General features: G+C 59.0%; 9 protein-coding genes across 9 annotated transcripts; 4 read left to right on the top strand and 5 right to left on the bottom strand.

Moving 5' to 3' along the window:
- Positions 1 to 152: 152 nt before the first annotated feature.
- SCHCODRAFT_02622480 (uncharacterized protein) lies at positions 153 to 2455 on the bottom strand. The gene is made up of 7 exons (XM_003036585.2): positions 2218 to 2455; positions 1987 to 2165; positions 1717 to 1929; positions 1418 to 1666; positions 879 to 1368; positions 305 to 826; positions 153 to 255 (listed from the first exon to the last, which is right to left on the bottom strand). The coding sequence occupies exons 1-7, from the start codon at positions 2387 to 2389 to the stop codon at positions 227 to 229; spliced, it is 1854 nt and encodes a 617-aa protein (XP_003036631.1). The 5' UTR covers positions 2390 to 2455; the 3' UTR covers positions 153 to 226.
- Positions 2456 to 3244: 789 nt separating this feature from the next.
- On the bottom strand, positions 3245 to 4130 carry SCHCODRAFT_02622478 (uncharacterized protein). The gene is made up of 4 exons (XM_050345119.1): positions 3997 to 4130; positions 3860 to 3948; positions 3672 to 3814; positions 3245 to 3624 (listed from the first exon to the last, which is right to left on the bottom strand). Exons 1-4 carry the CDS (start codon positions 4117 to 4119, stop codon positions 3278 to 3280), a joined length of 702 nt encoding a protein of 233 aa, XP_050200535.1. The 5' UTR covers positions 4120 to 4130; the 3' UTR covers positions 3245 to 3277.
- Positions 4131 to 4432: 302 nt separating this feature from the next.
- Positions 4433 to 7045, top strand: SCHCODRAFT_02498766 (AAA-domain-containing protein; the record flags this gene model as incomplete). Its single annotated transcript, XM_050343080.1, has 8 exons — positions 4433 to 4464; positions 4521 to 4643; positions 4694 to 5164; positions 5212 to 5542; positions 5593 to 5727; positions 5779 to 6246; positions 6300 to 6582; positions 6636 to 7045. The coding sequence occupies 8 exons, from the start codon at positions 4433 to 4435 to the stop codon at positions 7043 to 7045; spliced, it is 2253 nt and encodes a 750-aa protein (XP_050200534.1).
- A 165-nt stretch (positions 7046 to 7210) lies between these two features.
- SCHCODRAFT_02622469 (uncharacterized protein) lies at positions 7211 to 8440 on the top strand. Its single transcript, XM_050345118.1, has 5 exons — positions 7211 to 7438; positions 7491 to 7615; positions 7668 to 7970; positions 8025 to 8095; positions 8144 to 8440. Exons 1-5 carry the CDS (start codon positions 7302 to 7304, stop codon positions 8249 to 8251), a joined length of 744 nt encoding a protein of 247 aa, XP_050200533.1. The 5' UTR covers positions 7211 to 7301; the 3' UTR covers positions 8252 to 8440.
- Positions 8441 to 8789: 349 nt separating this feature from the next.
- On the top strand, positions 8790 to 11201 carry SCHCODRAFT_02499350 (subtilisin-like protein; the record flags this gene model as incomplete). The annotated part of the gene is made up of 12 exons (XM_003037950.2): positions 8790 to 9215; positions 9266 to 9686; positions 9754 to 9845; positions 9896 to 9967; positions 10021 to 10156; positions 10211 to 10355; positions 10404 to 10494; positions 10548 to 10633; positions 10680 to 10721; positions 10778 to 10997; positions 11052 to 11073; positions 11128 to 11201. 12 exons carry the CDS (start codon positions 8790 to 8792, stop codon positions 11199 to 11201), a joined length of 1827 nt encoding a protein of 608 aa, XP_003037996.1.
- Positions 11202 to 11435: 234 nt separating this feature from the next.
- On the bottom strand, positions 11436 to 12666 carry SCHCODRAFT_02575615 (uncharacterized protein). The gene is made up of 7 exons (XM_003036583.2): positions 12512 to 12666; positions 12301 to 12462; positions 12158 to 12250; positions 11893 to 12102; positions 11724 to 11833; positions 11535 to 11674; positions 11436 to 11486 (listed from the first exon to the last, which is right to left on the bottom strand). Exons 1-7 carry the CDS (start codon positions 12637 to 12639, stop codon positions 11451 to 11453), a joined length of 879 nt encoding a protein of 292 aa, XP_003036629.1. The 5' UTR covers positions 12640 to 12666; the 3' UTR covers positions 11436 to 11450.
- Positions 12667 to 12807: 141 nt separating this feature from the next.
- SCHCODRAFT_02622463 (uncharacterized protein) lies at positions 12808 to 14534 on the bottom strand. Its single transcript, XM_003036582.3, has 4 exons — positions 14414 to 14534; positions 14306 to 14356; positions 14116 to 14239; positions 12808 to 14065 (listed from the first exon to the last, which is right to left on the bottom strand). The coding sequence occupies exons 1-4, from the start codon at positions 14422 to 14424 to the stop codon at positions 12929 to 12931; spliced, it is 1323 nt and encodes a 440-aa protein (XP_003036628.1). The 5' UTR covers positions 14425 to 14534; the 3' UTR covers positions 12808 to 12928.
- A 46-nt stretch (positions 14535 to 14580) lies between these two features.
- On the bottom strand, positions 14581 to 15724 carry SCHCODRAFT_02258609 (uncharacterized protein). The gene has a single exon (XM_050342218.1). It carries the CDS (start codon positions 15561 to 15563, stop codon positions 14790 to 14792), a length of 774 nt encoding a protein of 257 aa, XP_050200532.1. The 5' UTR covers positions 15564 to 15724; the 3' UTR covers positions 14581 to 14789.
- Positions 15725 to 16161: 437 nt separating this feature from the next.
- On the top strand, positions 16162 to 20556 carry SCHCODRAFT_02622454 (uncharacterized protein). Its single transcript, XM_003037949.3, has 4 exons — positions 16162 to 16498; positions 16556 to 17776; positions 17828 to 19017; positions 19075 to 20556. Exons 1-4 carry the CDS (start codon positions 16376 to 16378, stop codon positions 20057 to 20059), a joined length of 3519 nt encoding a protein of 1172 aa, XP_003037995.2. The 5' UTR covers positions 16162 to 16375; the 3' UTR covers positions 20060 to 20556.
- Positions 20557 to 20736: the final 180 nt, after the last annotated feature.

The raw sequence follows: 20736 nt of genomic DNA, 5'->3' as shown, positions 1-20736 counted from the left end.
CACTGCAGATATATGACGGTGGTGGCGCAGTCAATGGATGACACTGACAGCTCGGAGGTGGGCCTCTGAATGAGATAACCAAGTTTTGTGGCGACAACTAGATGCCCGCACAGGAAGCTGATTGATGAAAGGCAAGTCCGCGTCTGCGGCTGTGAACAGTCGACATCGTCTGGATAGCAAACCAACGAAAGCATCTACAAAACCACCAAGGACATGTCTACAGTTGTTACCAATCACCGTCAAAGCCCACGAATCCTACATAGATGTAAGTCATCGAAGCAGAACATAATGTAGGACCACATACCTGTCAAGAGGAACAGATGGAAGAAACGCTTCTTCTCCAATGACGAGCACCAGTTCCAGGCGCTCGTCAGGCGACCGTCAATGCAGCTACCCGCATCAAAGAAGTTATCTGCGCCCGACCCATCGAACCCATGGCGGAAGAAATCGCTCAGAATCTCGCGCTGTGCGCCCTCCACTGAGCCGAACTCATCCTCGATGTACGACGCGATCGCCGGGCTACCCTTCGCCAACCCCGGAATCTGCTGCAGCGTGTTGCAGATGGGGAGCAGGATGCGGTAGATCTGCGTGTACTTGTCGATAAAGAGGAGCGCGTTCGGTACGTTGTGGTCGCCCATGTGGATGACGCTCGAACCGACCCAGGAGCCGACGGAGGACTGGGCTTTGTGCAGGATGGAGTGCATCATGCGCGAAGTTTTGGGCGCGGGTTGCACGCGGTTGAGGCCCTGGCCGGTGTCGCGCAACCGGTAGGGCACCTTGTCGGAGAGCAGGTCCTGCTCGGCGAGTGACCACAAGCGGAACATGTCTACAGGCGCAATCGTTAGCTGAGTTGTTACTGCCCATTGAGACGAGCTTACCATGCAGGATCTCCCGCCAAAGAGTCAAGCTTTGCAGTACGTAGGCGTACTGCTTGGAGTGATCATGCGAAAGACGAGCGCCACCCTTACCACTGCGGATAGCAAGACTTGTCTTCGACTCCTTCGCTTGTGTAGGGTGGAAGAACTGCTTCAAGTAGCCAATCATCTTCTCACATGGGTCGCGGTTGGCACGCAGGAAAGCGTGGTTGTCGCCGATGGAGTACAAACATTGCCTTATCTGCTCCTGTGATAGACCTGGGCGGGAGTAACGCGACGAGAGGTGCTCAATGGCGCGCTCCTTCGCCTTGATGTCCTTCTGGATGTCTCGGCGGGCGCGGCCTTCTGAGTAGATCTCCTTTGTGGCGACGGTGATCATATCCTCGCGAAGTAGGTCGATAGCTTCGGCTTCTTCGAGTACAGTGTACACGGTTTTGATCGGCGAGACGCAAGAAAAGCCAAGGATGTCCTTAACTTCAGGCGTTTGGCTGTCCTATCATCAACCATGAGTACAATGTCTATCGGCATGACTTGGACCGCACCTGCAATAGGTAAATGAGCTTCCCGTACGTCGTCCGCATCTTGTCCGGGTTCATGATCTTGTGTCTTCTCCCCAGCTCGAAGACGCGCTGGTAGAACTCGGCATTCTTGTCGAAGTCACGATCGGAGAAGAGCTCCTGCCCCTGCTTGTAGTCGGCAGCGAGGAGCAAGCCGGACATGATTGCGCAGAGCTCGCGAATTTGCTGCACTATACGCTTCGCCTTTGACAGCCCGAACCCGATGGTGTCGATCTGGGCGCGCGTTAGCACCGAAGACAAGAGCATATACTTCGCGTACGCACCTTATCCGTGTACTCAGATACATTCAATGCGGCTTCAAGCAGCCGCAAGAACTTCCGTTCGCCCAAGGTGAGGCGCAGGGGAATGTACTTCGCCCGCTCCACGAACCACTCCCCGACGCTTTCCCCGACCGCTGGTGCCGCACCAAGCGGCTCCCCCGAGGGTACCGCAGACGCGTCCACCCAGTCCTCATCGTCTGAGTCTTCCTCGTTCTTCTGCGATCATGAGGGTCAGCCTTGCCTTGGCCAGCGCGGCAAGCGCCGCGTGCTCACCGCTTCGGTGGCGGCGCCTGACGGCACCGCATCGGTCTCGTTCTTTGCTTTCTTCTCCGTCTGCTGGCTGAGCGGGCGTGTAGCGTGCCGCTTGCGCGAGCCCTTGCGGTGTTGGGCAGCGAAGCACACGTCGCAGTATACGTCCCCGCATGATTCGCAGTGGACTTGAGCTGGCTGGTCTGCGTAACGCGCTGTCAACGTCGCTACAACCACTACAAAACCATCACGCACCCTCGCACTCTATGCAGAAGCCCTCCGCAACCGGGTGCTCGGTAGCCTCCTCATCCCAACCGCCGGCCGGGGCGCCGTTCAGCCCGGGGTGCTCAAGCATCTCATGATCCTCGCCGAGAATGTTGTCCAGCGAGAGCGTGCCGCCGTTTGCTTTTGGGGGATCGACGTCCATCGTGGGCGCTCTCTGCGATGACGGCGGCAAAGATTTTGTGAAGGTGGCTGACGATCAAGGCGCGTTGTCCACGTGTGCCTCATTACGGCCCCGCGCGTCGTCACCCAAAGCGGGCTGGCCGTTCAAATCGTGTTCGCCGGGTCTACAGGGTATGTATAGAGAAAATAAGGAGAGGGTGTATGTACGAGTAGAGGCTAGAGACTACATTGTGTCCGTATTGTACCTAATCCATCTTCCGAGCACTCAGAAGCGCGGGGCTGGGGTTCGCCCATACACTACCCAACTCGTCCTTCTTGTTGGATATTCGCCGGCCGGTCCATTCCTCCTCGCCTACCCGTTCAGCCCAGTCATCCCCATCGTCCCAGTTTGCCCAGCTATCATTGCCCTGGTTCCCTGTCTCATCGTCCTGCGTAGCCTTCCTCGAAGGTGGTAGGCTACGGGTGATGTCAAGGGCAGCTGGTGCCTCTTTCTTTCTCGGCTTGTTCAGCTTCGTGGAGCCGGGCTTGGGCGTCACGCTCCCGGTGGTGGACCCTGCTGATGAGGCGAGGCTGCTCGTTAAACTGGGCGGATACGAGTGCGGTTCGTCTTGCAGCTCGATATCATCGGAGTGCGTCCCTTTGGTATCGCCAATGGAGGCACTTCGGATGCTGGCGACAGCGTCGTCCTTGTGTATAGAGCGCGACCTCCGAACTGGTGATCGGGAGTGTATGCGAGGATTCTCGATGTCGTGGCGAGGCCGGTCCAAACCGTCGTCTTCGTCGTCGGACGGTGCCTGGAAGAGGGGCTCTCGGTCGAGCGGATCATGTTCGTCTTGGTGTTCATCGTGCGCTGGCACGCCGTGTTCGGACGCCTTGACGATGGAGTCGATGAGCCAGAACTGCAAGATGTTCATGATGATGGGGAACAGGCCCATGGTGCTAGGGGAGCATTTGAGCACTTTGCACGCGAAGTACCGCCGATCACCCACAAGACGACCTGGAAGCCATCTCCATCGTCGGACCAGGTCCAACTGAGTAGCCATTCCCCGATGTTGAAGATACCAGGGAAGAGTACAAGTAGGCCGACCACGAGCAACTTCATGGTCGTGAGGGCGAGGACGTATATGGCCGACTGGCGGGCCCAGTAGCTGACGGAGGGTGGTGTGCCATAGATACCAGACTTGAAGCCTTTCAGAAGCAGTTTGTTCGTCAAGAGCTCGTCGAGGAGTTGCAAGATGAGGTATAGCAAGCCGACACCTAGGAGGCTTGAGGACACGCGCGTGATAAGCGAGGAGGGAGCGTACCGAGTGTGGTGTCAATGAGGATGTTGAGGAAGTATGATACACATGCGTTGTTGGAAGTATGATGGGAAACGACGCCAGAGATGAGGACGTTCACGCCGTGGACGAACATTTGACCGACGACCTGCTTGGAGACGTCGAACAGCCTACGAAAGGTGAGCTTTTGGCGAAGGGAGATATGCAACGCGCACCATATACGCCACGGTCGACGAGGCTTTTCCCTATACCGTTTATACAACAGCGACGCGATGACCAGCACGCCCATGAGGGCTTGGACGACCTACTCCACCATGAGCGGCTATGTACACGCCTAGCTGCGGATACGCACCAGCGCCGTGGGGCCCAAGAGCTGACATGAATGGCGGTCTACATCTGGGTAGTCCTCGAAGAACCCGCCGCCCGGCGAGGACTCGTCATATCCCTCGGGATACTCTTCAGGTTCAGTCGACATGGAAGGAGGAGTAAAGGTGGCGGTTATCCGGGCCGGAGGCGGTGGCATTGTTCAGTGACGAGTGCCAGTCAATCCGCATTACCCTCTCTTGCTCCAGACCGCGTACTCAATCTCTCTACTTTTCTTGCTTACGACACCCATGAGCTTCTTCCGTGGCGGCGCATCCAACACACCTCCCCCGCCCTCAGGATACGGTCGCGGGCCGCACTCAGGCTCTTACCAGTCCCTCCCGCGCAATCCGGGGCCCCAGTACAACGATCCATCGCAGGATCTCTTCGAGAAGCGAAGCGTAGACCGCCGAGGAGCTTCCCCCATGCCCCCACCACGGTCGTCAGGAGGCGGATAGTGCGTGTCGCATCGCCTAGCACTTCACGCACACTTAGCAACTGACACGCACACAGCTTCCAAGTGCAGGGCTGCCCCAGCGATGCCCTCGCGCTCTCCAACTGCCTCATCGTACACCCATCTGACTTCCCGCGCGGAACGCATGTCCTCGTAAAGGACGCGTACGCACTTACCGTGAAGTATGTACGCGCGCATACGCATTAGCGGCCATCGTTCTGACGATCCCCAGGCATGACGACACGGGCAAGCTTCCCCCAGGCTGTATCGGCGCGTCCGCCATGCAGCGCCAATGGATCGGTCTCTCGCTTGCGGGCGACAGCGTCCCCGTGCAGCCCCTCCCTGCTCCGCCTCATCCATCCTCGCCGTCATACCTTCAGTCCCTTGACATTGAAATTGGCTTCCTTCGTCGTGGACACGAGATTGCGGAAGTCTTCTCTGCAGACGATATGGCGAAGCACTTCATCCGCGCATTCAGCGGCATCATCATGAGCGAAGGCGAAATCATCGTGTTCGAGTATCACGGCCAGAACCTCAAGGGGACAATTCGCGGACTCAGCACGCTCGATCTCGCGGATGAGCAGAAGCGGGGCGGCGGCGGACGTGGTGGAATGCACGGTGTCGGCATTGTCATGGAGAAGACGGACATCACGCTCGTGAAGGCGGCTGACAGTGCCATAAAGATCAAGTCGAGCGCGAAGAAGTAAGTCATAATCTCTGCTGCCAAAATGTCGCTGATTGAAAGTATAGAGCACCGCCCAACGCCATCCTTGCGCCCAACTTCAAGTTCGAGGATATGGGTATCGGTGGTTTGGACACCGAGTTCAGCGAGATCTTCCGTCGTGCTTTCGCCTCCCGTGTGTTCCCTCCTGGATTGGTAGACAAGCTCGGCATCCAGCACGTCAAGGGTCTCCTCCTCCACGGACCTCCGGGTACCGGAAAGACGCTCATTGCCCGCCAAATCGGCAAGATGCTGAATGCTAGGGAACCCAAGATCGTCAATGGTCCCGAAATTCTGAGCAAGTTCGTTGGTGCCTCTGAGGAGAACATCCGGAAGCTCTTCGCGGAGGCGGAGAAGGAGGTAAGAACCACTATCCAAGCTTAAGGTGCGTTGGCTCATGTCGTCACTAGTATAAGGAGAAGGGCGACGAGAGTGGCCTGCACATCATTATCTTCGATGAGCTGGACGCTATCTTCAAGCAGCGTGGCTCGACAAACAACGGTACCGGTGTCGGCGACACCGTGGTCAACCAGCTTCTCTCGAAGGTCAGTCTTTAATCACTGACCATTGGTAGATGGTACTGATTGTATTCGCAGATGGACGGTGTAGACCAGCTCAACAACATCCTCATCATCGGTATGACCAACCGCAAGGACATGATCGACGAGGCCCTCCTCCGTCCCGGCCGTCTCGAGGTCCACATGGAAATCTCACTCCCCGACGAACACGGCCGCCTGCAAATCCTCAACATCCATACCTCCAAGATGCGCCATAACGGCGTCATGGATGACGATGTGAACCTCGAGGAGCTCGCCGCGCTCACGAAGAACTTCAGCGGTGCCGAGATTGGCGGTCTCATCAAGAGCGCGACGTCCTTCGCGTTCAACCGGCACGTGAAGGTGGGCACGGTGGCGGGCATTTCAGACGATGTGGAGAACTTGCGCGTGAACCGGGGCGACTTCATGAATGCGCTGGAGGAGGTGCACCCGGCGTTCGGTGTCAGTGAGGAGGAGTTGGCGCAGGTTATCCAGAATGGGATCATCCATTACGATACCTCAGTCGATGTGAGTGGATGTTCAATCCTTGTGCATGCGATGCAAGCTAATGAGATTGACAGGAAATGCTGCACGCCGGTCAGCTCTTCGTGGAACAAGTCCGGACCTCCTCCCGGACACCACTTGTCAGCATCTTGCTGCACGGCCCACCAGGCGCCGGAAAGACTGCATTGGGCGCGAGCATCGCACAAGCATCGCAATTCCCCTTCATCAAGCTCATCTCGCCGGACAACATGGTTGGCTTCTCAGAAAGCCAAAAGGTGTCTGCGATCAACAAGGTCTTCGCGGATAGCTACAAGAGTCCACTGAGCGTCGTTGTCGTCGACAACATCGAGCGCTTGATTGGTGGGTGCCATATTCGACGCTAAGCTTCGAGTACGTCTAATGTGCGTTCTTAGATTGGACGCCGATGGGAGCACGCTTCTCCAACTCTGTACTGCAGGCGCTGCTTGTGTTGCTGGGCAGGCGACCGCCCAAGGGCCGTCGCCTTCTTGTCATCGCCACCACATCTGTCCGCCCAATCCTCACCGACCTTGGCCTTTCCGAAGTCTTCGACTCTGAGTTGCGCATCGCCCCCATCTCAACGCTCTCGGCGCTCGAGCGTGTGCTCAAGGAGGTCGAGCTCTTTCCCTCGAGCGAGGCGCGGCGCTCGGCGATGCGTATGCTCGAGAATGCGGGCTTCGGGCACGACCAGGAGTCGTCGCGGCTGCAGATTGGGATTAAGAAGCTGCTGAGCATGATAGAGATGGCGCGGCAGGAGCCCGACAGCATTGCGGAGCGTCTGACGGGTGCGCTGATGGGGCTGTAGGAGGAGTAAATAGAGATATTTGTGACCTTGACTTTTGTATCGATAGAACAGCATATCCTGCGGACATATCCCGCGGTTTGTGGACCCTGGTGTGGCATCTTTGCTGGCTGGGCGATGACGTATCACGTGAAGGGCATTGTTCGAGAAAGAGTCTCGGCGTCTGCCGCCCCCTCCCTCCTACACTCAAGTGCTACTCCACATTTGCCACCTGTTGCACGGCTAGGCAGCTTCTGCACCTACTTCTCTTGACTTCATCATGGCCGCTGCGGACGCAACGATGCAGACATCACCCAGCCCGGAGCACTCTCCGCACCATCCTGCTCGCAGCCATTCTACGGGCCCAAAGCCCAAGGGCATCCTGAAGAACGCGCCAGGACAGCAGGGCCCCGGCCAGTGCGTGCAACCCTTTCTTACTTGCTAGCACGATCTGACGCGCGATCCGCAGCTCACTACAGTGGGATGAGGAGAACATCGCGCTCACGGAGATCCAGAAGGACAGTCTCATGAAGATCACGGAGCCCAAGACGCCATACGTGCGCTACAATGCCGAGACGGACACATTCGAAGGAGGTGCGCGATTCTGCTCATCACATCGGGTGCCGCAGCTAACACTTGCGATAAGACATCCCTGCGCTCGATCTCAATGGTCACTTCATCGTGCCCAAGGCCACCGCGACGTACCCTGACGAGGTGCCCGTGACGGACCGCGCCGTTTCCACGTCACCTCCGCCCTCTGAGCATGGGTCGTCGCGGCGAGCATCGATAGGTTCGAGCCCGGGGCGTAGCGGTGCGCGCTCGACCAGCCGCAGCTCCAGCAGGAGCACGAGCTTCAACCTGCCGTCGGAGGCGAGGGGCGAGATTCGTGCGCGGCTCGGTGGGGAAACCCCGGAGGCTGAATCAGAGGAGGAAGAAATGGATGAAGAGAGTACGTCGCTACGTCTACGTTTGGAAGTTCTGTGGCTGATGGCAATCGATGTAGCTGCTGCGAAGCACGCTGAGTTTGTGAAGGCGCGAGGGAGGCATTACTCCAACGAGGCGGTAGCCATGAAGGTGCGCAGTCTGCCTTGCTGGTGGCACGCTTTACTGACGTCTATGAAGATGGCCGCGAAGCTCATGGCAGAAGAGGATGACGATGAGGCCGAAGGAGAGGAAGAGCGCGAAGTACCTCCTGTGCCCCCGATGCCCAAGGTTAACGGCAACCACTAAAATGAAACGGACCTTTATATGCTGCTCGTCCTTATCTCTCATCTCGCAATCCAAGATGTAAGTTCCCCTCTGTATAACATCCTTCTTGCATCGCACCCTCATGTCTACTAGTCCTGCTGTACTCACCTACATCATAATGCACCAATTATTGCGCATGTCCTTTGTGCTTTTCGCTGTGTTGCGCACCCCCATTGGCCAATGGTTGAGCACCTGATCAGCCCTTCGCGTGGTTATCGTACACGGTACAGCTCAGCACCTTAGACTGGTTTGCCGAATCCGGCAGGCTTTGTTCTTCCCGTCGCCATGCGCTCTTAATCAATGTCGCCGAACATGACGACTTCCTCCTCATTTTGCAAGCATCACGCCCGCATGGCCCTGCGGCCCAAATAGACCTGGAATCAGCAAAACATGTTCCTTCCCCACCGATGCTTACGAACTCCGTACCTTCCCGCGCGGTCCTCTATCTATATTTTGCAGCACTCATGATGCGCTTCTCGAGTTACGGTCTTACTTCGCTTCCCCTTTCCCTCCTCCCGTCATGCGCGCCTTCGCCCTCGTCCTCGTCGCGGCGGCTATCGCTGTCTCTGCCAAGTCCACGGCGGCGATCCTGGACAGGGATTTCGCGGTCAAGGAGACTGTGCAGCCCCCGCCAGTCTGGGTGAAGCACTCGTCGCCTTCGCCGGACCATATCATCAAGCTTCGCATCGCGCTTCCTCAGCCTAACTTTGATATCTTGGAGAAGCTGCTGTACGATGTCAGCGACCCATACCACGAGAGCTACGGCCTGCACCTCTCCAAGGAGGAAGTTGAGACGCTTGTCGCGCCCGAGGAAGACAGCGTCAGCGCGGTGACTGAATGGCTTGCCACCCACGGGCTTCAGGAGGAGCACCTCGAGCGCTCGCCAGCTGGTGACTGGGTGACTATCCGCGTGCCCGTACAACTCGCGGAGGAGATGCTCGACACGGTGAGTCTAGTTTGTCGTCCATACTTCCAGCAGTACTAACGGATGAACAGAAATACCACGTCTACAAGCATGTATACGAGAACGAGTACATTGTGCGCACGACGAGCTACAGCCTTCCCGCGCACCTCCACGAGCACATCGAGCTCGTCCAGCCCACGACCGTATTCGGCAGCCTCAAAGCCTTCCGGTCCACCATCGTGCTTCCCGATGACGAAATGGCGTTCACCAGGGACGCCGAGGGCAACACTCTCCTCGCCGCCGCCGCCACGAACTGCACGGCGACCATCACCGTCGACTGCATCAAGCAGTACTACAACGCCACGGACTACGAGGCGGACCCCACGCTGAACAACTCGATTGGCATCACCGGGTACCTCGAGGAGTTCGCGAACTACGACGACCTGCAGCTGTTCTACGCGGATCAGCTACCTGAGGCGCTTAACTCCTCGTTCGACTACATTTCCGTCAATGGTACGTGTAATGGGTAACTCAGCCGAGTTTCACATTGCGCCTCAATCTGACCGGATTCGTCTGTCAGGTGGGAAGAACAACCAGTCGTCTGATGCTGCTGGAGGCGAGGCAGACCTTGACGTCCAGTTCGCGTTTGGCATCAGCCATCCCATCCAGAACGTTGGTTGCTCCCTTACTTACCAACACCTTGATGCTGACACCTTCTCAAGAAAACGTTCTGGTCCACTGCAGGCAAGCCACCCTTCAAACCCGACCTTGGCACCCCGACGAATACGAACGAGGTAACAACGTTATCAACGTATCCAACCTGCACTGCTCACCCATGTCCATTTAGCCGTACACTGAATGGCTGGACTTCGTCCTCTCACAGGACGATATACCCCTGGTCATCAGCACCAGCTACGGTGACGACGAACAAACTGTCCCGGAACCCTTTGCCAGACGTGTCTGCCGTGGTTTCGCTCAGCTTGGTAAGGCGTCCACCCGCTCTGTCTAGTCGGGGTACTCATCGAGCTCCTTTATAGGCGCTCGCGGTGTATCCCTCCTGTTTAGCTCCGGCGACGGAGGCGTTGGCGATGGCGAATACGACCCCGCTCAATCTCAGTGCATCAGCAACGACGGCAAGAACACGACGAAATTCCTTCCTGGTTTCCCTGCTAGCTGCCCTTAGTGCGTTTTGCCTGCCTCACGAACCTACGCGATGCTCATGCCTTGCAGTGTGACCGCTGTCGGCGGTACTACCCTCACCAAGGACAACGAGGAAGTCGCAGTTTCTCGCTTCTTCTCCGGTGCTGGCTTTAGCGAATACGTGAGTCTACTGCTTTTCTTCCCGTCGTGAAATCAGACCTCATTCCCTCCCAGTTCAAGCGCCCTGCTTACCAGCACGACACTGTCAAGGCATACCTTGCAGACCTGCCCAACGGCACGTACGATGGATTGTTTAACCGGTGCGCTCAGCTTCACACCTCGTCACACTCAAGCTTACCTGCCTAGCCACGGCCGTGCCTTCCCCGACGTCTCTGCCTTCGGTGACCGGTGCGACCTCTTTCTACCTTACCCTTGAACACGCCTCTCACGCCCATTCCTCATAGCTTCCGCGTCTTCTGGGGCGGCGAACCTGTCCTCATTGGCGGCACCTCTGCCTCCTCGCCCGCCTTCGCCGGCATCGTCGCCCTCCTGAATGACGCCCGGTTGAGCGCTGGCCTGCCCCCGCTCGGTTTCCTCAACCCCTTCTTCTACTCAAAGGGCGCCGCTGGCTTCAACGACATCACTGTTGGCAACAGCACGGGTTGTGGGACGATTGGGTTCAACGTGAGTGCAAGTTGAAGGCGTCAAACGGACTGTGCTAACAATGCGTAACTGTAGGCCACCAAGGGCTGGGATGCAGGTTCGTTGAATGCTAGAGCCCATATCTGTGATACGAGCTGACCCCTTCCTCCAGTGACTGGCCTCGGTACTCCCAACTTTGGCGTCCTGAAGGAGCTTGTGCTCGCCGACAAGGACACCGACTGCTGAGCGATTTACCTCGTCGACTCTTGACAGCTCACCCGATCTTTACTGATCTCTCACTGATCTATGGCATGTACTGCTTATGCCTCCTTACGCCTTCTTGAACCATACCCGTCGCTTTGTGTACCAATCCAAGACTTTGAAAATGTACGAACAGTGCATCGTCTATTAGTGATACAACATGCGTGGTTAGATCTACAAGATAAGCTGCTGCGAGCACAACGATTGTACGTGTCTGTTCCGTGTATGAGGACGCTACTTGCGCATGCGCTTCTTAAAGCGCTCCATGACCTGCACTGCGTTAGCAGACGGAGACGAAAGAGGTTGAACAGCACTCACAATCTCGTCCGTAGCCATCTGCGGCCGGTCGTGATTCGACCATCGCTGGCTCTGGTCTTTGGGCTGCATGCCCATGGCCGCCAGCTTCGCGTCACGCATGATGTCCGCGTCGGACTTGGTCTTAAGGTGCGGTCTATAGACTAGCCACCGTCAGCAAATACCCATGCCCAACACAACAGAACGACGCACAGCGCGTGGCCACAAGATGCGCTTCCTCGTCCGTCAGCTTCCGGCCCTGCTTTTCCTCCGCAATCAGCCGCTTCGCCTTCTCGGTCTCCTCGATGTTCTTCAGGCGGGCGCTGTGGGGCCGGTGAGTACGGGGAAGGTCGTAGAAACATAGGGAGGAAAGAGAACGCACTCCATGCCGAGATCGACCTCGGGGATGGCGGTAAGCATGGTCATGCTATTGGTAACGCTGCCGTCTTCTGGGTGCGTCTGCTTGTTCAGATTCCACTTGTCGGAGAGGTGGTACAGCGCCTCCTGCGGGTCCAGTGGCTCCTGCTTCTTCTCGTCCTCGTCGTCGAGCGGCCGGCTGCGGACCTTCAGGTTCTGCTCGATGTACGCAATCCTGCACCGGTCAGACAACGTGTTCTACTACACACGAGGGAGCGCGAAAAACGCACATGTGCTTGTCGACATCGAGCGCGTTCGTCTGCTGCGTGAAGTTGTTATTGCGCACGACGCGGCGCGCCTTCGCCGTCTTGCCCTCTTCTGTTCTTGGGATGTGTGAGATCTCGGGGTCGCAAAAGAAGGATGTACCACGCACTCCTCATCCTCGAGGGGATCAATGACTGCGCCCTTGCGCAGACCGCCCTGCTCCTCCGGGGCCGTACGTTTGCGCTTTTTCCTGTCCCCTCTCGATAGCTTCTGCGCATCTATGCCCTCCTGGTGCTTGCGCAACTTGCGCAGCTCAATGAGGTCTGCCAATCTGCCTTGCTTGAAAGAACGTTCTAGGTTAAGAGGCGGTTTTCACTCACGAAAGCTTCTCGTCTCCCTCCTGCTGCTCCTCCGCCCCGTTCTCCTGAGGCACCTCGTCCTGTATCTCAGAAGAGATCTCGCGAACGCGGACAGTGGGGGCCTTTGCACGTTTCTTGAAGAGGCTCATGGCTGCTTGTTGATGAACGTCGGTGACAAGATGAATTGATGCGGTGGCTGTACGTTTATCTTATCAGGTGATCGTCGTACTTCCATGTGTTTCTGCAGTTATCGAATCAGCAAGCGGGCGTCTCAAGCACGCCTCTCGCAGGCGAATGCATCCTTTGGCTTGAATTAAGCCTCACACCTCACACGTCTACTCGTTCTGCAACCAAGGCCGGAATACATTACTAAAATTACACTAGATACGTGACCCTCTCGTTTTCATAACGAGGTCGACAGCGACTGAGCAAGAGCGTTCAATCTATCTCGTTTTCAGGCATAACGGGAGGCGTCGGGTACGCCGCTGGCCCATCTCGCATTGCGCTTGACCCATCTGCCCCGTCCGCCATCGCGCTCGGCCCGGCCAACACCTCGTTGAAAAACTCCGGGTCCATGCTCACAGGCGCCATCGTCGGCGGCTCTGGCGAGTTTTGAGATATCATGCGACCGAATGTACCCGGCGCCCAGGGCATGTCCGCATCGACCGAGATATCCAGGACCTCTGGCGCACCCAGTCCTCCGCGGCGCAATGGGGGCACGTACGGACCCAGCGCTTCTCCGTCGCGTTCGGGGCGACGCCGCTGCCGCGGCGGCGAGCGGGGAGGCGAAGGGGAGGCCGACAGGGGGTAAGCCGGGCGCCAGCGTCTCGGAGGCGGTAAGGGTATGACCGGTTCTGGCACCTCGTTGGACCAGGGAGGGGAGGGCTCCGAGGCCGACGAGTCCAGGGGGAGGGAGCGGCTGAAGGGGAAGAAGCGACGCGTGAGGTGCCGGTCGGCTGTCGCGTTTTCGCGCGGCGGGAAGGGCGGCAAAGGCGGGAGAGTGCTGGTACCACTGCTGCCCTCTGCGTTGCCGGGTTCGGCGGAGCCTTCCCGGGGAACCCCTAGTGTTTCCCGCAGCGAGTTGCGCCTGCGCGAGGTGAAGTCGCTGAAGTCGGCAGTACGAACGCGAGGCGCACGATGAAGGGACGGATGGCGGCTGAGCGAAGAGGTGAGGGAGGAGCGGGCGGGGCGCCAACTACCAGGCAGACGCGTCCGCGGGACCTCGCTCACATCATCCAGCGCGTTCGGCACAATGGGAGTCTCCTCATCCGGCGAATGCCATCGACGCGTCCACGGGGCGGCGTTGTCGTACAAGGCCCCCGAACTGAATCGCGCGCTCTCCTGCGCCGCCACGCTATCCACCGTGCTCTCGAACTCGTCCACGTCCGGCTCGTCGTACTCGTCCTGCGCCGCGCGCGTGAGGTAGCTTGCGAGGTTGCTAGAGCGGCGGCTCGCGGTCGTGCGCGGGCGGTACACGCGGAGGGGGCTCGCCAGCTTCGTAAGCGTCTGCGCGGTGTTGGAGGCGATCAGCCGGCGGTCACGCTGGTTCGGGCGGGAGCTGCGGTCAGCGACTTCCTGGGCGTGTGCGTGAGATCGGTCCCTCCACAAAGCAGCGTGCAGCACACCTTGACCAGCACGTCCATGATCGACGCGGTGAAAGAGTCGCCCGAGTCGAGCTGCTCGACAAAGCGCTCATACGAGATCGACGGCTCGCTCTTGTCCTGCTTGGCGCGCATGATAGCGGCGGTACTGCAGCAGTCGGGCACCATCATCAGCATTGACCATTCGCCCTTAGTAGCACTCAACAAAACGCACATCATGCTTCTCATTTTGGCGTGGAGCACGTCGTCGTAGTACTCGGGCGTCCTGCGCCACACAGTAAGTTTGCATGCTTACAGCGCACACGAAAGCGGGCGTGCCCACCATTTGCCCATATCTTCTGTATCGGTGCGCGGCACGTATGAAAGGCGTGGAGGTGCGGGAGGGGTGGCGCGGGGGACTGGGATGCGGGCCGGACACAAGGTCGTCGGAGACAAGAGAGTCGTGGGCGGTAAACAAACAGCAACAAACTTCCCCTTTATCTTTACCGTAACCGCGAGCCGGCGCCTCTTTGATTGGAGTCGGTGCTTTGTGTGAAGTGGAAGGTGAAAGGGCTTCGGGGAGTGCTGTATGGCTATGCGTAGCTGTTCTTTGAGGTGTAGATGAAGATGAGGAAGTACATCGACAGCTGCTATCTACGCAGATCCATCCTGTGGCGACAGCTTCTTCATCACCAATCCCTCCTGACGCCGTCTTCGAATCATCGGTCCCAATTATGCTCGATTCCCACAGACACCGGAGAGATGGTGTCCCCACTGTCAGGACTGGCTGCATCCCTGCTCTCGTACTCTCCTACTTTTGGGCTCCCTCCGCCGACGCGTGTACCGGACGCGGTCTCCGAGCTCCTCCACTGCGTCTCTCCGGGTCTTGCTATCAAGGGTGGCACACTCTGGTCCGTCCTCGGATGCACGCCTTCTGGATGTCCCCAGAACCCACGCAGGGGTCGACTACGCAGGATCGGCCAGCGATGATTCGGCGGTGCCGGTGGTTGGCGCGACGACATCGTGGAGATCGTAGACAAGGACGAGTCGGTGTCCATAGTGGTAATCGACGCTGACGAGGTCGTGTCGTACCAAGCCACAGGCGCAGGGGCATGGACATGCACATCGCCGTCGCGCGTGCGGACGATGCAGCTCTGCCCGGGCGGGACGAGCACCGCGAGCGGCTGGCACTGCGGGCAGGTCGGCTCGTACGACACCGAGCTCTCCGAAGTGTACGTCGTCACCGACGACACGCTGCTTAGGCTTCCGCTGCTAATGCTTCGCCGGCTATTCCAGCTCGACACCGACGAGCGCGTCCTTTTGCGGCCCCTTCCATATTCTGCCGTAGCATCGATTGTCTTGTCGCGCGACCCAGCGAGCTTCCGCCTCGACTTGAAAAAGCGCTTGACTTTCCGGCGACCTGCTTTCGGGTGCCACGTTCTGCGTTGGCGCGCGGGGTCACCGCGTTTTGTGAGGTGGAGGAAGGGGAACATGGGGTTTACTTAGCGAGTGTCATGTCGCCTGGGCCTTATTACCCGGTGCGCCTCGTGTGCGGAACGTTGGGTGAACGTGTCGGGCTCCCGCGCGTAGATACGTGGTGGGGGCCTGATACTGTTAGACGGCCTTGGGTAATCGATGGATGGTGCGAGCTTGCGGCGTTTATCATCGCTTCCGCCTCGCCTGGTCGGTGGTGCTGAAGGTTAGCTGCGTGATAGCTCGGACTGTTTCGCCTCAGTCCAGAGCTTGCAGCACATTGAAAGGATAGTCAGGGCTTCCCATGCCTGCATCGGTTCCGGCATCGGTAGTACACTTGCAATGTTACTTCCCTGTGATGTGATGAGACCCTGTGCCACAAAACAACTTGCCAGGCCCTTCGAACAACGCAAAGAAAGCAGGCCTAACACTTTGAAGTCGGCTATATCCTCAGATGGCACATCGAGAACACATTTAATGGCGGATTTGAGCCAGAAGATGGCAACCGCGGACTTCCGTGACGACCGCAAAGTCGAACATAGGTTCACGTGACATCTTTGGCCGAACAGCGCGTTCACGTGATCGTTCAAGTTCTAGCAGTACGCGTGCGCGGTTGTTTGGCGCGGTTCTTTCGAACAGAGACCAAACAGAGAGAGCGCGAGCATTAGGTCATTACGGTCACCGCACCTTTTTCTTTTTCGTTCGTTCCCCCGGTCCTCCGTTCGCGGCCAGTCCTACGGTCCCCGCGCGCACGCCAGACGCCTCCCCTACGCCTTCACGCACCCGACGCTCATTCAAGACCCGTACGAACTCGAACAGTAACGTTCCGGACATGTTTCCCCTCGTACTTACCCTGGTGCTCGCCCTCCTTTCCTTCCTGGCGTCCGCCTTCGTAATTCTTCGTATTGTTCTACCCGTCCTCCCTCCGTCGCCGTTCAGCCGCCGTGTCGCACCGGTGCGTAGCCTGTTCGTTGCCAAGAGGCAGGATTTGCTAACCACCTACACCCCACAGGCCGAGTTTGGCCTCCCCAACTTCAAGGAGCTCACTACCGCGGACAAGGCTCACCTATGGCTTGCAACCCTTGACATTGCCGCTCTTGCGATGCTCGTGTGGGAGGTCCTTATGCAGTCGATGGGCAGCGCCACTGGGTTCGCAATGGCCCAAGACGCAGGCTCATCGGTTCGCATCTGGCTTGCCATGACCGTCCGCCAGGGGTGCCTCCTTGCCATCCTCGGACTTACCCTCCTTCACGTTCGCCGCGGACAGTCGACGTCGCTCGGGAGGAGCCACTGGCTTATCCTTGCGCCTGTGGCCATCCTGACCATCACTTCCTCGGCTGTCGCTGGCGTCCTGGCGGGCGCAGGCGTGAACACCCTCTTCACGGGTCTCGCGGGCTACACCTCGGCCGTTGCGCTCCTCGGCTCGACGCTGTTCATCAGCCTCGCCGTCACCCTGTTCAAGATTCAGCGCAACCTGAACGCGGTCCCCGAGGAGGAGGACAACTGGCCCCCGGTCCGCCGCGTCGAGGAGGACAAGCCTCGTCCGTCGTTCACGACTGACGAGGTCGATGCCCTCCGCGACGGCGCATCGTGGATCACCAGCACCGCGGGCTCCCGTCGCGGCTCCATCTCCGCCTGGAGCTTCAGCACGCACCACACGTCGCACCAGGAGCACCACGGGGGCCGCCCCCAGAACGGCAACTACCCGTCCGTCCCGGCGAAGAACTCCTTCTGGTTCGGCAACCCCAGCGGCGACCTCGAGGTGCCCCCCGTCCCGCCCCTGCCGGTGCACTATGGTCCCATCTCCCCCTCGGCGTCCGACCTTCGGGACGAGGACCCCTTCCGCCGCACTTGCCCCAGCCCGCTCCCCGACATCCCTGACCACCCGATTAACCCGCTCGGCTCGCAGACGTCGTGGCTCACCTCGACGAACGGCTCGCACATCACCATGTCCGCCTGGTCCTTCCCGACCACGGTCGGTGGCCGTGCTCCCGGCAGCTCTACCAGCAGCGCCACGAGCACCGCAAGTGCGCCGCAGCTGAACGCTCAGCTGCTGCCCTCGAGTGTCCCGACCCGTCCGACGACGCCGGCTCTTTCGAACGCACAGGTCCTCGGCGGCTACGGGTACACGGGTGACGCGGAGAAGGGTCTCCAGGCTGGCCACAACCACGGCGAGGTGCCCATCTCCACCGCTCGCGTCGTCGCCTGGATGGTTCTTATGTGGCTCCCCATTGTGCGTGCTTTGTTCTGCAAAAAGTGATGTGTGACTGATGTGATTGCGTAGGCGCTTGCACTCCCCTTGCTTTGTTCCGTGGGCCCGAGCCAGGACCCGTCGTCGACGATGTCGCTGCTCTTGATCCTCTCCGTTGTTTTGTCGTCGCCCATGCTCACGATCATGATCCTCTGCGGCTGGGGCCTTCCGATCCCGACGGCTGATCTCTTCGTTACGAACCTGCCCACGAACATCCGCGTCGGCGGCTCGTCGAGCAATACGCTCCTGAACCGCTTCTCGCACGAGTACAAGCGCTCCTGCAGCGCGTCGGTCACCGTCGTCGAGGGTCGCCGCAGCGGCGATGTCTGGATCGAGAAGAAGCAGGCGGTCGATGGGAAGGACAAGGTCGGCCGCGCCGTCGAGATGATGCTCCCGCGCCCCAAGCTATCCGTCATGCCCGTCAAGGAGTCCGACCACCTCATGCCCCCGACGCCCTTCCGCGCCGACGACGCTGCAACGCTCTCGTCTGGTGGTAGCCCCGCCTCTGCGCTCACCGCCGAGTTCGGCCGCCTCCGCAAGGACTCGAAGGCCAGCTCGCGCCTGTCTGGCAGCTCGGCGCACCAGGAGTACACCACCCGCATCATGGTTGCCCAGCGCCACTACTCCGCGCTCGCGAAGACCATCGAGATCCAGGCGTCGCCCGAGAAGCGCCCCTCCGCTGAGACGATGGTCGATGCGGAGGCGACTGGCGCGCAGAAGAAGCGCACGTCGGTTATGGGCGCGGGCCACCTCCGCAATCGCTCCGTGCCCTCCATCTATGGACCGGAGACGCCTACCGGCGGTAGCTTCAGGGGCCTAAACCCGAGCCCGACGCCCCCGCCGGCCTTCCCGCTGCCGCCGACGCCGCCCAGCGTGCGTACGGCGCGCCTCGCCCAGCTTGGACACAAGAAGAGCTTCTCATCCGGCTTCGACTTCAGCCCCATCAACGACATGCACGAGATCGACGCACTCACCGCGGGCGTTCTCCCCATTCTCGTACCCGGCCTGAAGGTCGGCGAAGATATGCGGATCAAGCAGGGCAAGTATACGCCGCCCGAGTCGATGTCGCGAAGGACGGTGAAGATGGTCAAGAAGGCTAGCCCAGGTGTCGACGAGTTCGGCAACGATTGGTCGTCGCCGCAGTTCCACTCGACGCCGGCGCGTCGTCCGCGTGAGGCGCGTAGCAGGAAGAGCTCGCACAGGAGCCACTACAGTCTGCCCAGGTATGTTCGCGGAACCAAAGAAGCAGAGGATGTATCGCTGACAGGACCCCTTTCTAGCCTCGGTTTGGGCATGGACGGAGTGCACTCCCTTCAGCGCTGGAGTGCCGAGATCGCACACGACATCGAGAACAAAGTGCGCATGCTGACGGCTGCCCCTGAGAGCGAGCTTGGGCGACGTGCCACCGTATTCGGCGGCGAGACCGTCCCCAACACGATTCCGAACATGCGCGTTGCGGACAAGGCCGAGCAACGTGCTCCGACTACCAAATTGAGCCGTCAAGCGAGCATTCGATCGCTCGGTCTCCGTCCCGAAGTGCCCCACACGGCGCGCTCATCTCTGATTTCTATCCCTGACCCCCTCTCTGCTGCTTCTACTGCTACGCTTTTCGAACTAGACCCGCCCCAGGCAGAGAGCACGCCTCACAACACTGCCGTGTCACGCCGCCGCGTTTCGCAAGACCCTGCGCCTCCGATGCCCAACATCCCCCAGCACGTCAAGGACGAGACTCGCACTTCACGACGCCGCTCCAGCATAGTATATATCCGATCTGACGACGCGCCCATGCCCATCGACGCCCCGACCACGACCTCAACACGTCCCAGGAAGCCCTCACTCGTACAGCGTGCTGTACGTCCCCTTATACCCAAGAAATCCGCCAAGCTGCGCAAGTCGGACCCGGAGAACGACACCACCTCCTCCCCCCGCGGTTTGCGCCCCCTCTCCCTGCTCCAAACCCGCGATGTGAACGCGCCTGTCGTGGCCGTGCAAGACGCGGCGACGAAGCCGCTTTCCGTGGGCAAGAAGCAGAAGGAGCGTGCGAGCAGGCGCGCCGTTGTGGACGCGGAGAACGTGGACCCCACGCAGGCCGCCACCGCCTCTACTGGCGGCAAGAAGCGCGGCCTGCGCCCGCTCCAGCTTGGCCGATCGGATACCAGCAAGATGCGAGCCATCTTGCAACGGGATGAGGACGTCCCGAACGTCGTCGTGCGTCCGCCCTCGGGCGTCGAATCGTACTCCACTTACCGGGCGTACGCTGCATGAGGCCGCCGCCGTCAGATGATACCCCCCACTATGCTCAGCGCTCCGTGACCGGACGATGATGCATGATATCCCATTGCTGTTCCCGGCTATCGTTATTCGCTATCTCATTGACATTCTGGCTCTGTCGCGTAGGCGCGGCCACCGTCCGCCTACTGCGTGCTTCACTTACGTGCGTGTTCTCGATGCCTAACGCTTACTTACCTACCTACCGTCAAGTATCTCTTCATCTCATGCGCTTTCATCTACTTATCTCTTTTGTTCAGCTATGCCGCTACCTTGGTACGATGCTCTCGCATCCTTGCTTGCTCTCACGTTGACTCGTTGTACTGTACCTTCTGCGGTGAACACTTGTCTCACGAGATGGACCATTATGCTGCCTCTATGCCCTCCCTCTATGCTTTTCCGTTGCTTCCTATCTATGTAGTTGCTGTTGACAGCAGACCTGACTTTAGAGCCTCCTGCTTGACAGTAGAGCAATGTACATTTAGGTTCCAACGAATTTGTGCTTGATCTTCCTAAAGGTTTCTTGAGAAGAATGACCGAATCTGAGTCCTGAAGTTCAAGGTGAGAGATATATGCGCGCCTCATTGAACAGGCGTCGTATTCGTCATAAGTACTGTACATCTAATATTTCGTTCGCTCCGTTGTGATATCTTCGTCAGGCTATCACACGCCAC

Source organism: Schizophyllum commune (assembly GCF_000143185.2).
Source record: "Schizophyllum commune H4-8 unplaced genomic scaffold SCHCOscaffold_5, whole genome shotgun sequence".
NCBI lineage: Eukaryota > Fungi > Basidiomycota > Agaricomycetes > Agaricales > Schizophyllaceae > Schizophyllum > Schizophyllum commune.
This window is presented reverse-complemented; position numbering and strand designations above follow the sequence as displayed.